Source organism: Bos indicus, chromosome 5 (assembly GCF_029378745.1).
Source record: "Bos indicus isolate NIAB-ARS_2022 breed Sahiwal x Tharparkar chromosome 5, NIAB-ARS_B.indTharparkar_mat_pri_1.0, whole genome shotgun sequence".
Taxonomy (NCBI): domain Eukaryota; kingdom Metazoa; phylum Chordata; class Mammalia; order Artiodactyla; family Bovidae; genus Bos; species Bos indicus.
In genome coordinates this window covers 57,020,200-57,033,598 of record NC_091764.1, presented here as the reverse complement: position 1 = coordinate 57,033,598, position 13,399 = coordinate 57,020,200, and the positions used below count along the sequence as shown (strand labels likewise).

Sequence of the window (13,399 nt, the reverse complement as noted above, 5' to 3'; positions counted from 1 at the left end):
CTCAGCCCCACACAGCTGCAGGTCTCCTCACCCTGAGTCCATCTGCCTTAATTGCACACCTCTGATACCTGGTCATCTGTTGCAATCACTGGACCAGTTACAATCATGACCAAAGGGGAAGAGACACATGGGGGATATTGAGGGAATTAGTGCTAGAAATTTTATTCTCCAGGCGGTCCATCTTCATTTCAGCTACAGTTTTGACTTCCAGAGCAAGGAAGGAGGCCTAAGGTCTTACACAATTCACTTGGGGGTTTGTTCAGACCCGAGCAGTTGCCCCCACTTGGCAGCAGAATACACTTAATCTAAAGCAGTATTTGGGATTGAGGAAAACCTAGTGGGGTGAGTATGTGTGTGAAATGTATTCTTTGGGCTCTGTCTGCCCCTGTGGTTCCATCTTACTCTACAATACCTTTATGATGGTGATGCAGCTGGGTGGCCCTAGGGGAGAAAGAGAAGGACTGGGTCTGGCAAAAATAATTTGTGTAATTAAAGTTTATTTGAGCACAAAATACTTTCTCTGTCTATAAAATTGCTATTAGCAGTAGCAGCAGCACTTCTGGCCAAGGGGGAAGTCTCCAGACTACTAAAGCCTGGTACATAGCTCCCTCTTCTGTGTATATATACACGTGTGATGTGGCTAGAGCCCCTCCGCCAGACTGTCTCTCAGAATGGCTTCTTCGGAGAGAAGAGGGGACCTGCCTGAAGACCTGGGATGATCTGGAGTGGGCTAAGCCATTAGTCTGTACTTTTAAGAAGCCCACAATCTTTGCAGAGAGCTCTACTGCAGGTGTCCACAAAGGCACTTCTCTATAGTCTTTCTGCCAAGGGAATGGGGGTATTTTGACTCTTTCACAAAAAGCACTGGCCTTAGTCCTGGTCCCCACTGAAGCAGTGCGGCCCTCCGTAGCATGTTTGGTGGTTATATGTTAAGTGTGTGGCCAGCTTGTGCTTTTTCTTGGGCAGGGACCATGCATGCCCCATGCTCACACCATGCTCACACCATGCTCTCTAAGTTCTCTTTGGACAGGGCCTCAGCTGCAGCTTCAGCCCAAGTCTCAGATGGTGTGTATGAGTCCTGGTAGTCTTGGAGCAGTTTCACCACCTCCAGGTGGTTGAACTGCACAGCATCATCCAGGGGGATGTTGCCCCACCTGAGAGGAGGAACAGAGACCATGAGCAGGCAAAGAAGACATCAAGAGTGCCCTGGTTATACACCTACCTGGTGGCTGGAGCGCAGAAGTAGAGAGGTTGCTGCCTATTTTCAGTCCCCGCCCCCCCCCCCACTTTAGCTTAATCCTACTCACCTGTCCTTGACAAAAGGATTCACTTTGCAGGCCTCAATCAGGAATTTAACAACTTCAATGTGTCCTAGGAACATGGGCACAAGGAAAATGAGAGGGTACAGATTCTAAGGCTTGTGGTGTTAACATGAGTACAGACACTTGGCAGCTGGAGTCTGAACTAAAAGGGGTGGGGGAAGGCTTCTTCCCAGTTTTGCTCCCTGCAGCACCCAGTTAATAGCCTGAGCACTGAAGGCCATCCAGACAAAAACTAGTTGTTTCCTCTGTAACCTTGAGGGCACACATAATGGGGGGCACTCTTGGTAGAAAAGAAAGGTCTTGGGATCTGCCTCCCCTCTTTATTTTTAACCTTCAGATACCTTCAGCGGCAGCAACGTGCAGGGCGGTGCGGGAGTCATAGTCTTTCTGTTCCATGTCCATGGCTGACAAGGCAAACCTAAAGGGGAGTAGAAAGTAGCTGGAGTTGCCCAGATCAGCCTAAAGTCACTGGTAGCCTTTCTGAAGTGGGGTCAGACTGGATGAGTTCCAGAAAAAGCAAGACAGAGCTTATGACGAGATCTGCGGACTCTGTACAGTCTGTGTTCTCTATCTGATGAGGCTGTCAACTCCTGTGTCGGGGGGAGTGTGATGGTTCCAGGAACATCACTGCCTACCTGTAGTAGGTGCCCAGTACAGATTCATTGATGTTGGTAGTCCATTTGAGGCAAGGTCTTACCGACCTCCTAGGACTCTGCTTTTAACACCCAGATTAATCACAACAGTGGCTACCATTAATTAAGTTCTTATCACATGGCAGTCACTGTACTTTAAAGAAAAAAACTCATTTAAATACAGTCTCTGACCATTCAGTCTGACTGTAAGGCTGAAGCACTTAACTATTTGGCTATGTTGACGGCTAATGAGATCTCTGACTAGGAGTATTTTATTGTGTTTATTTGGTCAGAGTAGAAGTACCTTCGAAGAGCTGAGACATCTCCACTAGAGGCAGCAAATAAGAGGTTCACCACAGTCTTGTTCTGGAAAACAAATCAGACCCGCCTGAGATGAACTGTGACTTTGAACCCACCCATGCCCAGCTCTTCCCTATCCCCCTCCCTCATGGGTTAGCCTTAGGGGTTAACTTAGCCTAGGGTTTTACTGAAGTGTTATGTAATGTTCTTTTCTGAAATAGTCTTATGAGTCCCCTCGCCCCAAGGGTTCTCCTTACCCGGACTTCTCCCCCTTCACGCCGTGGGTCTAATTTCCGAGCACAGTGCCTCAGGTTATCATAGTTGTGGAAATTGAAGAGAGACACCAACTTCTAGAATTGTAAGGCAAAGAGATTGTTTACTTCCTCCCTGCACTTAGTAGGAGCTCAAAATTGCATTTATTTTCTCATTCAAAAATACGAAGTACTATATGCAAAGTAACTTACTTGGCAGAAGTTGACCCCTCTATAGCTGTTCCCCAGCTTGTCCAGTGGAGGTGATAGACACATCATCCCCATGATGTTGGGTACCACCAGGAGGATGGCTCCTGACACAGCTGATTTGGCCGGCAGGCCCACCTTGGGGACAAAGTTGGAACTGAGGATGAGCCAGAGATGCCCCAACTCTGGGTTAACAAGTTAGCCAACCCCAAATGACTGCATGGGCAAGGCCACGCCCATCTCAAACTGTTGGCTTGTAAATTAGCTTTTCTTATTCCTGTCCGCCCCTACCCTCTTTTAAATTTGTGGCTTCAGTAAGGAACCTATCTACTCTGTGCCTGACGCTGTCCTAGAGCTAGGACAAAGTCTGTCAGTTAATTTACATTCAGGTGGTAGGAGGTAGACAATAAACAGGTAGACAAAGACAAAAATAATCAACTTAGGATAACACACTAGAAAAAGAGCAGGGTGCTGTGATTGAGGATGAAGTGGGAGGGAGGGAGGGAGGGAGGTGCTCAGTGGAGAAGTGGGTGGTCAGAAAAGCCTCTCTTTGGAAGTGACCACCTGTATGAGACCTGAAGAGTCTCCAGCCGTGTGAAGGGCGGCAGCAGAGTGGTTCTGAAATTGTACCCTCCTGCGTTTATGTGTTTGAGGGGCTTGCTGTGTTTGGCAAACTCCCCTAAGGATTCTTGGTCTAAATTGCCCGGCTGGAGGTTAGTGAGTGAGAGGCAGGAACACACGTCCACCTCTCCACCTTCAGAGAGTCAGTGTCCTCTCTTCTTGGCTCTGGGCTCGTGACGAATGGATGGCAGGGCCAGACGCACTCACATGGAAGGCAAACTGGCCCGAGAAGTCGTACATGCCGCAGGAGTGCATGAGGCTGAGGGTGTTGCGCACGGCTTCCGCGCTCAGCACGCTCTCTCCAGTGATGGGGCAGATCCCACCATTGGCCAGGGTGGCTGCCATGACACTGCCCGATTCACAGGTCACCTCCACAGAGCACAGCTGTGGAGACGAGGCAGAGGTGAGGGTGTGGAGTGGACCTGAATGCTGTGCTCTGAGGTGTAAAGCAATGTTCTTGACACCTTGACTCTTCAACAAATTGCCCTGGTGTTTCTGAAGGACCCCGGGACCCCTGGTGACCATCTTGTGGGTCACAGGAAGGAAGGCAGTCTGTTATACCCTTGACCCTGAATGGCGGCGTTTGCTTACCTGGAAGTAGAGATCAAGGGCAGCCATCATGTCCACCCCTTTAGGAAAGCACTGCAAGGAAGAAGAGGAGAGAGCCATCAGCAGTCCCTGTCGCACTGCCAGAAGTCCCCAACCCCCTCTGCCCTTACACCAGCCGCAGAATCCCAGGGACTTTCTCTACCGCCTCTCCCGGTTACCTTCTTTTCCTTTAGATAATAACCGATGGCATAATTCCGATCCCCTGTTTCCTTCTCTGACTGGAATCTGAAGGAGACACCCAATTTAGTAGTTGACATTGGAAAGATGGGTGTGAGGAGAAGGGGGAAAAATACCTTCCCTCAGACAGAAAACTAGATCGCACATGTCAAAGTAAATCAGCCCTTTTATAAATTCTCCCAGTGATACTGGAGGAAATGTCTGAACCTCAGCCAGCACTGGGCCCAGCTTTATGGTAGTGTGAAAAACAACCAAACCCCAATGGTGTGGTCATCTAGCCTAGGAAAATGACATTTTTGGCTTTGCGAAGCTTGGCAAGAAAGGGCCCAGGTGCAGACTCTCACGCTGTTTTTCACGTTAAGTACTAAACAGAAATGGAACAAATTCTTTTACAAAGCAAACAAATGTGGAGGATGGGGCAGGGAGGAAGCTGGGAGGTCAAAGTTCCCCTGGGATTCCTTCCTCCTAACATTCTATCCTCCTCCTTGATTCAATGTGTGTACATACCCTCAAAACACCGCCCCCCACACACACATTTAGCCAGTCCTGTGAACAGGGCCTTACGTGGCATTGCTGAAACCCATGTATTCATTCCCAGCCATTTTGTTCAGATATTGCAAGACCTGGAAGAGAAAAGGAAGCATGGGAGGCACCCCATGCGTGAAGACCCCTAGTGAACACACACAGGCTTCTGCACTCCTAACCCTCTGCACTCCTCAGTCCTTATCCCAGCAGGGACTTCTGAAGGTCTTCCTCCCTGACACCAGATCCCCACACTTCTGAAAATGAGGCTTCTAGTATGAGCTGGTGCACCATCAAAGTGGGGTTAAAGCCAGGCACCGGGGCAGCTGGAATGGACACTTTGCCATAGAGAAAAGCAGCCAGGGGCTGAGCAGCGAGGGAACTTACAAAATCAAACTTTTCTGCTTTGTTACAGTCCATCTGCAAGGCAACAAAAAGAGCTGTCAGTATTCTAAGCCTAGGAGGCTGACAGGGAGGGCCAGAAGGACCTAGTGGAGACAGACTGTTAGATTGGTTTTGCTACTGGGCATGTGTTGCGTTTTACAGTGACTTTTTTTTTTTTTTTAACTGAGACTTTTTGTATCCATGCCTATGTAGTGATCTTAAAAACCATTTAGAGTTTATGATCAAGTAATGAGTACAGATAATTTCACCCTATCTGTGAGCCTCACCCATCCCTGGGTTTCACTCCCATCTCCATCCTCAATGCCAATCCTCATCCCCCACTCCCACTTCCGTGTTCCTGGTTCCAGTCCTGTCCCCAAGCCCCGCTCCTATTCCTGCTCCCCATCCTCATTGCTTATTCCCCTGCTGGAGCCTTACTCTGTGCTATTCCTGACGCCCACAGCCATCTCAAGACTGGAGTGAGTGATGGGAATGGGAGGAGGGTTTGTGTTGTATACACTGTAATGCTCAACTATATAAACTATATTGATAATTGAAGTAAAGTTAAAGATTTTAGCTGAGGGTCACGTCAGTAGGGCCTGTTTAGATGGGAATGGGATGAGGCAGGTCCCAGATACAGGGTTGTAGACAGAGTGATCCTAGAGCAAGGGGAGAGCCTGGTCCCTCCCAAACCTTCAATTGCTTCCTCTCTGTGTCAACTATAGTGTCAACACTGCAGGAACTCTGACACCTGAGTCCCTAGGGGGAGGGTTCCTAACACCACCTTCCTCAGGAGGGCCTGTGATTGGCTCTGGATTGTTGCTGCCCACACTGCTCTCAGGTTCTTGCTCAAGCCCTGGGAGACCTACAGCTGACAGGCTGGCCTGACTTCCTTGCTCAAGGCCAACTCACAGCTCCGGGTGACGTGAATAGCTGCCCCGGTCTGGCCATTCACCCTTCTTTCCATGTGTCCCTCACCCAGAAGTGGCCAATCAGTACCTAAAAGAGCTGTCCTCCCCTTGTGTCTGGCATTTGGCCCTTGGTTCTAGGCTGGGGTCAGGACCTGCTGTCTTCTCTCTGGGCCAGGAAGCTCTGGGCTCCAGACTCATGGGTGGGGGCAGGGATACAGTTCCTCTTACTAATGTCCTCAGCATAATTTATGAGTCCCTTCTGTGTCTTCACTGCCTCCTAGGCACCCTCAAAGGAATCAAGGCCCCACCAATCTCCCTGGAGAGACAGGCAGATATGAAGGATAGAAGAACAAGGTGAATAGAAAGCAGTACCTTCCAGAAGCCTAGGTAGCACTGACCTTGATCAGGGAGCTCACGACAATAGCACCAGCATTGACCATGGGGTTATGGGGGATTCCTGGGGAAATACAAACCACCCAGAGTCTTATCAGCCACTTAGTAAAACCTTTACAGCCTGCCCACTCTGCAGGGTAGATGGGAAAGGTTTCTTTGCTGGGGAGGATGGAGTGACAGAGCTGATCAGGAAGGGCAGAGGACTTCCCTGGTGGTCCAGTGGTAAAGAATCCCCCCTGCCTATGCAGGGGACACGGCTTTGATCTCTGGTCCAGGAAGATTCCACATGTCACAAGGTAACTAAGCCTGTGCACTGCAATTACTGAGCCTGAGTGCTGCTACTACTGAAGACTGAGTGCCCAAGAGCCCGTGCTCCACAACAAGGGAAGCCACTGCAGTGAGAAGACAGTGCTCCGCAGCTAGAGAGTAGCCCCACTCGCCACAGCTAGGGAAAGTCTGTACAGCAATGAGGACCTAGTGCAGTCAAAGATAAAAAAAAAGGGCAAAGAAACACATACCCTTGGGAGAGGGGTGGGATAAGAAAGGGACATCTGTGAGTCTGGTCCGGGCCCAGGGAGTGCTCACCTTCCTCATTGAGGGAGAGCGTGTTGTAGCGCAGGCCGCTGGGCTCCTTGCCCACGAACTTGTGCACGTAGTCTGTGCCTAGGGTGCTTATGGAGATGGCATACGTGAGGGGCTTCACGCAGGACTGCAGGCAGAAGGGGATCTTTGTGTGGCCCACGGAGTGTCTGGAGGCAAACGGGGGCCATGAAAGGGGTTGGACTATGCTCTGCACCTGTGCCCTGTCTTCCCTTCCTCACCCAGCATCTCACCGTTGACCATCCACAGTGCACAGCGAGACACCCCACAGGTCTGGATTTGACTTGGCCAGCTGAGGGATGTAGGCTGCCACCTGCGTAGGAGTGGGTAGAGAAAACAGAGACAGAATGGAGAAATGGACATGGAGAGGGGGAACAGAGTTGAGGTTCAGGATCAGGAGAATCTTTTAGATAAAAGCTAAAATTCTGACTTGTGCAGGACAACAGGGTTCCCTCCTGCCTGGTGTTCCTAGAGACACTGAAGCCTTAAGTCCTAGGCCTTACCCTTCTGCAGACACACTCCTATAGAGATAGCAGTAAAGTGCATAGAAGGTATTAATACAAAGAGAATACTGGGTTAGCTTTCCTTTCTCTCCTTAGGCTCAATAACCCTATAGTCTCTTTCAAAGTTCTATTGAATCCTTATGTCAGTTGTCTCCATAAAAACATCAGATTCCCTCACTTGCTCTAGAAATCACAGGTAAAAATACATAAAGCTCTTGTCCCCCACTTTAGAGGTTCTGCTTTTCATCTCTCGTCAATTGGATTTCCAGCGCCAGGAAATCTCCGAGAAGCAAGGTATACCTGGCCCAGAGCCCTTGCCCCTCCATCCCCTGGCCCTCACCTTGCCTCCAGTGAGCTCTTTGGCATCCTCAAAGATGCGGTCCACGTGGCTCGTGAACTCCTCAAAATCAGGAATAACAAACTTCTTTCGGAAGGCCTGAGTCAGTAGCACAATGTTGCTGCTCACACACCTGGATCCCGGACACAATTGGGTTAGAGGGTTGGAGAGACACAGCTGTGACTCATGTGGAGGCATGGGGGTTAGGAATAAAAAGTGTGAGTGGTCGTTGGGTTTGGGACCAACAGCTGTGTATGTAACCTTGGGTCTATCGCTGGATTTTTCTGGGTCTTGTTTCTATGCCTCTAAAATGAAGGGTTGTAATGATATGGAAAGATATTCCAAGACACTATCTAGGAGGAAAAAAACCCTGAATAATCTGTATAGTAGGTTTTATATTTTAAATCTTAAATGTTTACATATGTATATGGACATTACCTAGAAGATACTTACTAATCTGTTCACTTCTGGAAAAAGGGACTGGGATTGGGGAGAGAGGGAAAAGAGAACATGTATTTCTCTGTTGTTTGAATTTTTATAATAAGTATAGGCATATTCACGTGTTGCTTGTGTAACCAGTAAATAATAAAATTAAGTGAGGGGTTGACTTGAATCCCTAGGATCCCTCCTGGCTGTTCAAGTCTGTGTCCCCAGAACAGTTTTGAGAGGGGGTGCCCTTGTTTCCCGGGCCCTCACTTTCGGAAAAGATCTCGGTCCAAGAGGCCACCACTGTTGGACTGTCGAACCATGCGGCGCATCTGGCTCATGCAGTCCCGGAGCCGGGGATCTGACGTCTGCAGTCCGGTGGCCTTCAGCGCCTTCCGGGGAAAGAAGCCTGGTAAGGTCAACTACAAGGACAATAATCCAATCCTAATCATTTTCCCCAGTGGATCACAATGAACTCAACCCCAACTACTACAATAGGTGGAACAAATGGGTTTGCAGACTAAGAAATGATGCAGTATAACAATTTTGAAGGCTAACATGGGTTTCCTTGCCCTTTTTCATCAAGGCAGCTGGTTTCTGACCCCCTTGGATGTATGTGCCAAACCAGGAAGATAGGCAGAGTCAGAGGGTTGAATTACCCTTTCTGGGACAGCCTAGGCTATCTGCTACCATCAGCTGTTTTTTATCCTCATAATGAAGCCGCCCGTTAGCTGCCTTGTACCTGTCCTACCTTCCTTTTCCCAGTTTCCAGAGATCCTAAGGGATAAGTATCCCGAGCAGGTGGAGAGGAACTTACAGTAGTGAACTTGTGGATAGGTATTCGTTCCTGTCCCTCAGCAATAGTGTAGAAGAGCAGGTCACCCAGACGGGACAGCATGCCACTCTCTGAAGAGTCACTGTTTGGAGGCAGAGACAGGGGAGAAGGACAGGAACCTGAGAACTGCTCCCTGCTCCTCCTGTTAGAACAAGGCTGATCAGTAGGGAGGTGTCCTCGGTCTACACGTCCTCCCCGAACCTTCTGATCTATCCCTATAATTCTAACCTTCACATCTGTCCTGTTCTCCAGCTTTCTTTTGTTCCTAAACTTCAGACATTTGTTTCTAGGTGCCTCTTAAATAACTACATTTCTAGGTGTACCATAGCACTGCAAACTCAGCATGTCCAAGTCTGAGGTCATCTTGCCTGCCTCCCTCCCTCTGCTCCTCCTCTTGTTGTTCCCATTTGGATTAATAGTGTTACCACTTACCACAAGCCAAGCTGGAAACATGGAATCATTTGGACAATCCCCATACCCTACACCCATAACCAAACCTGGATGAATTTATCAAATCCATGTGCTTTTCTTCTCTCCCCCTCTGCTGGAATGGGGTAGTAGAAAGTACAGAGTTTGCCCCATAATAGCTGTGTGATCTTAATATGGATAGTAAGTCAAGTTATTTAATACAGCTGAACCTGCTTCCTCATCTCTAAAATAAGGGTTTAATATCTGCTTCACATGGGTAATGTGAGGTTTAATTTCAACGACATTCCATGAAAAACTATCTTTCACAAAGTAGATGCTCAGTGGCTCCTTGTTTGTCGATTACACATTCTCTTGACTTGCAATCCATTGTTCACAATGTGACAGTTATCTTTCTAAAACTCAAATATCATTTCTCTAATCAGACCTTTGATAGTTCCCTAGTACCTACAAAATAAGTTCTATTTCTTGGTATGGCATTAAAGGCTCTTTAAAATCTGCCAACATTCCTTTCCTACTTTCTACCATGCCCTCACACTCCAGTTATGCCAGGAGTAAACAAAAGAAGTAAATAAGAGAAGCAAGCTGAAGAACACTGTTTATACTGTGGTACTATAGTACGGTACACGTAATAAATAGGTGGCTCCCCAAATGGGCTAAGGCACTGTCAGGCTTCCTGGCCTTTGTTGTGTATACTGAAACTTCTGCATGGAAAGACCTTTTCCTCCTTCACCTGTACAGTCCTGCTCATCCTACAAAGTCCATATCAAATGTTATTAACTCTGTAAAGGCTTCCCCAAACTCCTAGATTTTGCTTATGCTGCTGGTATGACACAACATACCACCTTATTGACAGAAAACAGTCTTCCCTGCTCTACTGTCGTGTCTTCTTGGTTTTTTTTGGAGGCAGGGCTGGGCCAGGCAGCATTGGGATCTTAGTTCCCCTACCACAGATATCAACATGTAATTGTTGATATTTGCATAAAATATCTCTAGAAGGTTGTACAAGATATCAATGACAGATGTCTCTGCAGAGAAAAATTTTCTAAGAATTTAAGACACAATTGAACAACTGCATAAGAATATGTAGTAACCAAACTGAAGATTGGTTAAATAAATTAGGATATCTCAGTATAATGGAATCTTACAATGACAAAACAGCAGCCATTAAAAGGACAATATCATGCATGCACACATTAAATCATATTAAAAGCTGTTTATAAATGGAAAAGATAGGCGATCAAAGAATAGTAATATTATCCTACTTTTGTTAAATTTTTATATATCCATATATAGCATATAGTATATATGTGGATATAAATCATGGATTTATATTGAATACAGATATATGGTTGCCTCTAATATTGGGACCTTAATTTTTTCCTTGATACTCTATTTACCTTGTTTTTCTTTAATAATTAGAAATAAAGCTAAATGTTAAAAAAACAAAACAATAACCTGAATTAAAGGGCTTTTTCTCTTTGCTACCCTCCTCCACCAAGAACACTTTCCCCTCATGGATGGTGCCACATTCCCAGAGCCCATCCCCCTCCATGCCCTCAACTCCTTCTGCCCAAAGGAGTATCAGTCCAAGGCCTTTAACCAAGAAGTCTCTGGGAGCACAGGCAGCAAGAGGTAGGAGGATCAAGTTTCCTGAGAACACTTCCAACTGTAAATCAAATACTCTAGTTAAACACACACACACACACACACACACACACTTCTATTACCTGAGCCACAGGATAAGGAAGGAGGTGTGTGTGTACAGGAACCAGGGATGTCTCTTGCTCCCCATCCCACAGAAGATGTGAGGGTGAGGGAGATTAAACCTTTTCTCTATCCCACCATTATTTCTCTCAAGGTGATTATTTGGGAAAAGTTTGGATGGAAAGTTGACTGGGAGACAGAAGGTTTATTCTTTAAAGTTTAAACATTCTGTGTCTCCTTGAAAAGAGGCTGATGTATAGCATAGTAACAATTCTTACCAATAATAAATTGTTTAGTTGCTAACTCTTGTCCGACTCTTTTGCGACTCCATGGACTGTAGTCCGCTAGGCTCCTCTGTCCATGGAATTTCCCAGGCAACAGTGGGTTGCATTTCCTTCTCCAGGGCATCTTCCCCACCCAGGGACAGAACCGGAGTCTCCTGCATTGGCAGGTGGATTCTTTACAACTGAGCCATCAAGGATAAATAGATAAAGCTTATTGAATGTTACCTGGCCAGGACAGGGGGCTTCCTGGGTGGATCAGACAGTAAAGAATCTGCCTGCAATGTGGGAGACCTGAGTTCGATCTTTGGGTTGGGAAGACCCCATGGAGAAGGGAATGGCTACCCACTCCAGTATTCTGGCCTGGAGACAGGAAATCCGGTGGTGGTGAGGTAGAAGACAGAGTGGTCTGTCTGGTTATTTTAATTATAGTGTGCATGTCTTTCTGATTGTCCTCAATAGATGTCAATGACAGGGGAGTTGGTTCATTTCTTATTCTTGCTATAAAAGAGCAGGGGCTACCTGCATAGTGTCTGTGTTGGCTTCTGGGGACGACAAAATTTCCTGCTCAGTCTGTTTCTGCGTGTGGAAGACAAGAGGCTCACCCACCAAGTGTTCCTGGGTGGTGGGGGAGAGAGGTTCAGCCTCTAAGGCTGACTGAGACCAAAGGAAGAAAACACCTTAAATCAGGGAGCCGCCTGCGCAGCACGTTTAATGGCTCTTGACTGGTTCTGGTTTGGGAGATCTGCGTCTTATGATCTTCCCCTCCATTATAGATTTTCCTCCTTCAAAAACCAATAGGAGAACCACCCTTATTCTAGATTAGGGAGTCCTGATTACGAACACAACACATACGCAGATGACATACGCACGTATCTGCGTACAGATAACACTCGAACATCACACATTACATGCCGAAACACAGACAGGTCACACACAGATCCAAGTATACCAGGACACAAGGCAGGCTGTTCCACACCCACGCATCCTCGAAAATACACACGAGGATCAGGGAGAAAAGGAGGGTGAGGATGGGCAGTGCTCACACTGCCCTGCACTCAGAGACGTGCACCAAGCAACACTCCGCGCCCACCAGCATTCCCAATTAAGTACGCACCTTGGATAGGCACCATCCCGAGCACCGACTTGCCCAAAAGCCCTCCCGGGCGGACGGCACTTTACCGCCCGAGCGTGGCGTACCCAAAGCCCCAAATCTAAAGGAAAAGGCATCGCAGGACAGTAAGCTAGGAGAGGAGAAGGAAGATGGGATGCGTTCCTGAGGGAATAGGACTCGGAAGCTAGCGGGAACCGCAGTGGGAGTGGGAGCGAGCCTGTCCCTTGCCCCTGTCCCGCGAGTCTTACTGATCCTGATGCTGCGTCTGGTGGCTGTGCGGCGTCTCCTTGCCTTGCGCCGCGGCCTCACTGAGGTGGTGCCGGACGCCCCACGTAAGGAGAGGGTTCTGGCTCAGGTGACCCCAGCCTCCCCGCCGGCAGTGACTGCCAGCCCTGCTCAGCGAATTCTGTAGAGCCTTGAAGGAGCGCATCCCCCCAGCTCGCCGCCTGCTCGGCCCGAGCGCCCAGGGCGTCTGAGAGGTGGTTGGAGGGAGGGCCGGAAGAATCGCGGACCAGGTGGGGAGAGCTCAGTGATGGGGTGCAGTGGAGAGGAGAGGCCCGGTGGGTGGGGTTGGTGCAGGAGGAGGGGCCGGTCTCTACAGGGCTCGGGACACTGCCAGGTGTACCCAATTCCCCCTAGACAGGGCATCGCGGAGACGCGCACGCGATGGAGCAGAGGCTGGGGGTGGGGAGCGGGGGGGTCTAGCAGCTGGTGAGAAGGGGGCGGTGTTTGAGAGTTGGGATGGACAACGCCCAGGTCCAATCATTGAGAAAGTTAAAAAAAAAAAAAAACTTGGGGGCGGAGATAAGATGAGGCTATCCAATGAAAGCAAGGCGGTGGG

At 48.3% G+C, this 13,399-nt stretch overlaps 1 protein-coding gene across 5 annotated transcripts; it reads right to left on the bottom strand.

Moving 5' to 3' along the window:
* Positions 1-477: 477 nt before the first annotated feature.
* Positions 478-13,234, bottom strand: GLS2 (glutaminase 2). Of its 5 annotated transcripts, none has more exons than XM_070789462.1 (18): positions 12,807-13,233; positions 9,013-9,172; positions 8,466-8,587; positions 7,773-7,902; positions 7,163-7,242; positions 6,915-7,078; positions 6,335-6,393; positions 5,029-5,061; positions 4,684-4,742; positions 4,101-4,167; positions 3,925-3,975; positions 3,541-3,717; positions 2,719-2,850; positions 2,512-2,604; positions 2,259-2,320; positions 1,664-1,740; positions 1,308-1,371; positions 478-1,154 (listed from the first exon to the last, which is right to left on the bottom strand). In XM_070789462.1, the coding sequence occupies exons 1-18, from the start codon at positions 12,986-12,988 to the stop codon at positions 998-1,000; spliced, it is 1,869 nt and encodes a 622-aa protein (XP_070645563.1). In that variant the 5' UTR covers positions 12,989-13,233; the 3' UTR covers positions 478-997. The 5 variants fall into 5 exon arrangements, with proteins under 5 accessions (XP_070645563.1, XP_070645566.1, XP_019816572.2 ...); XM_070789465.1 differs by having other exon boundaries at positions 9,013-9,112; positions 12,807-13,232; XM_019961013.2 differs by lacking the exon at positions 12,807-13,233 and adding an exon at positions 12,562-12,800 and having other exon boundaries at positions 9,013-9,112.
* Between the last annotated feature and the right edge of the window lie 165 nt (positions 13,235-13,399).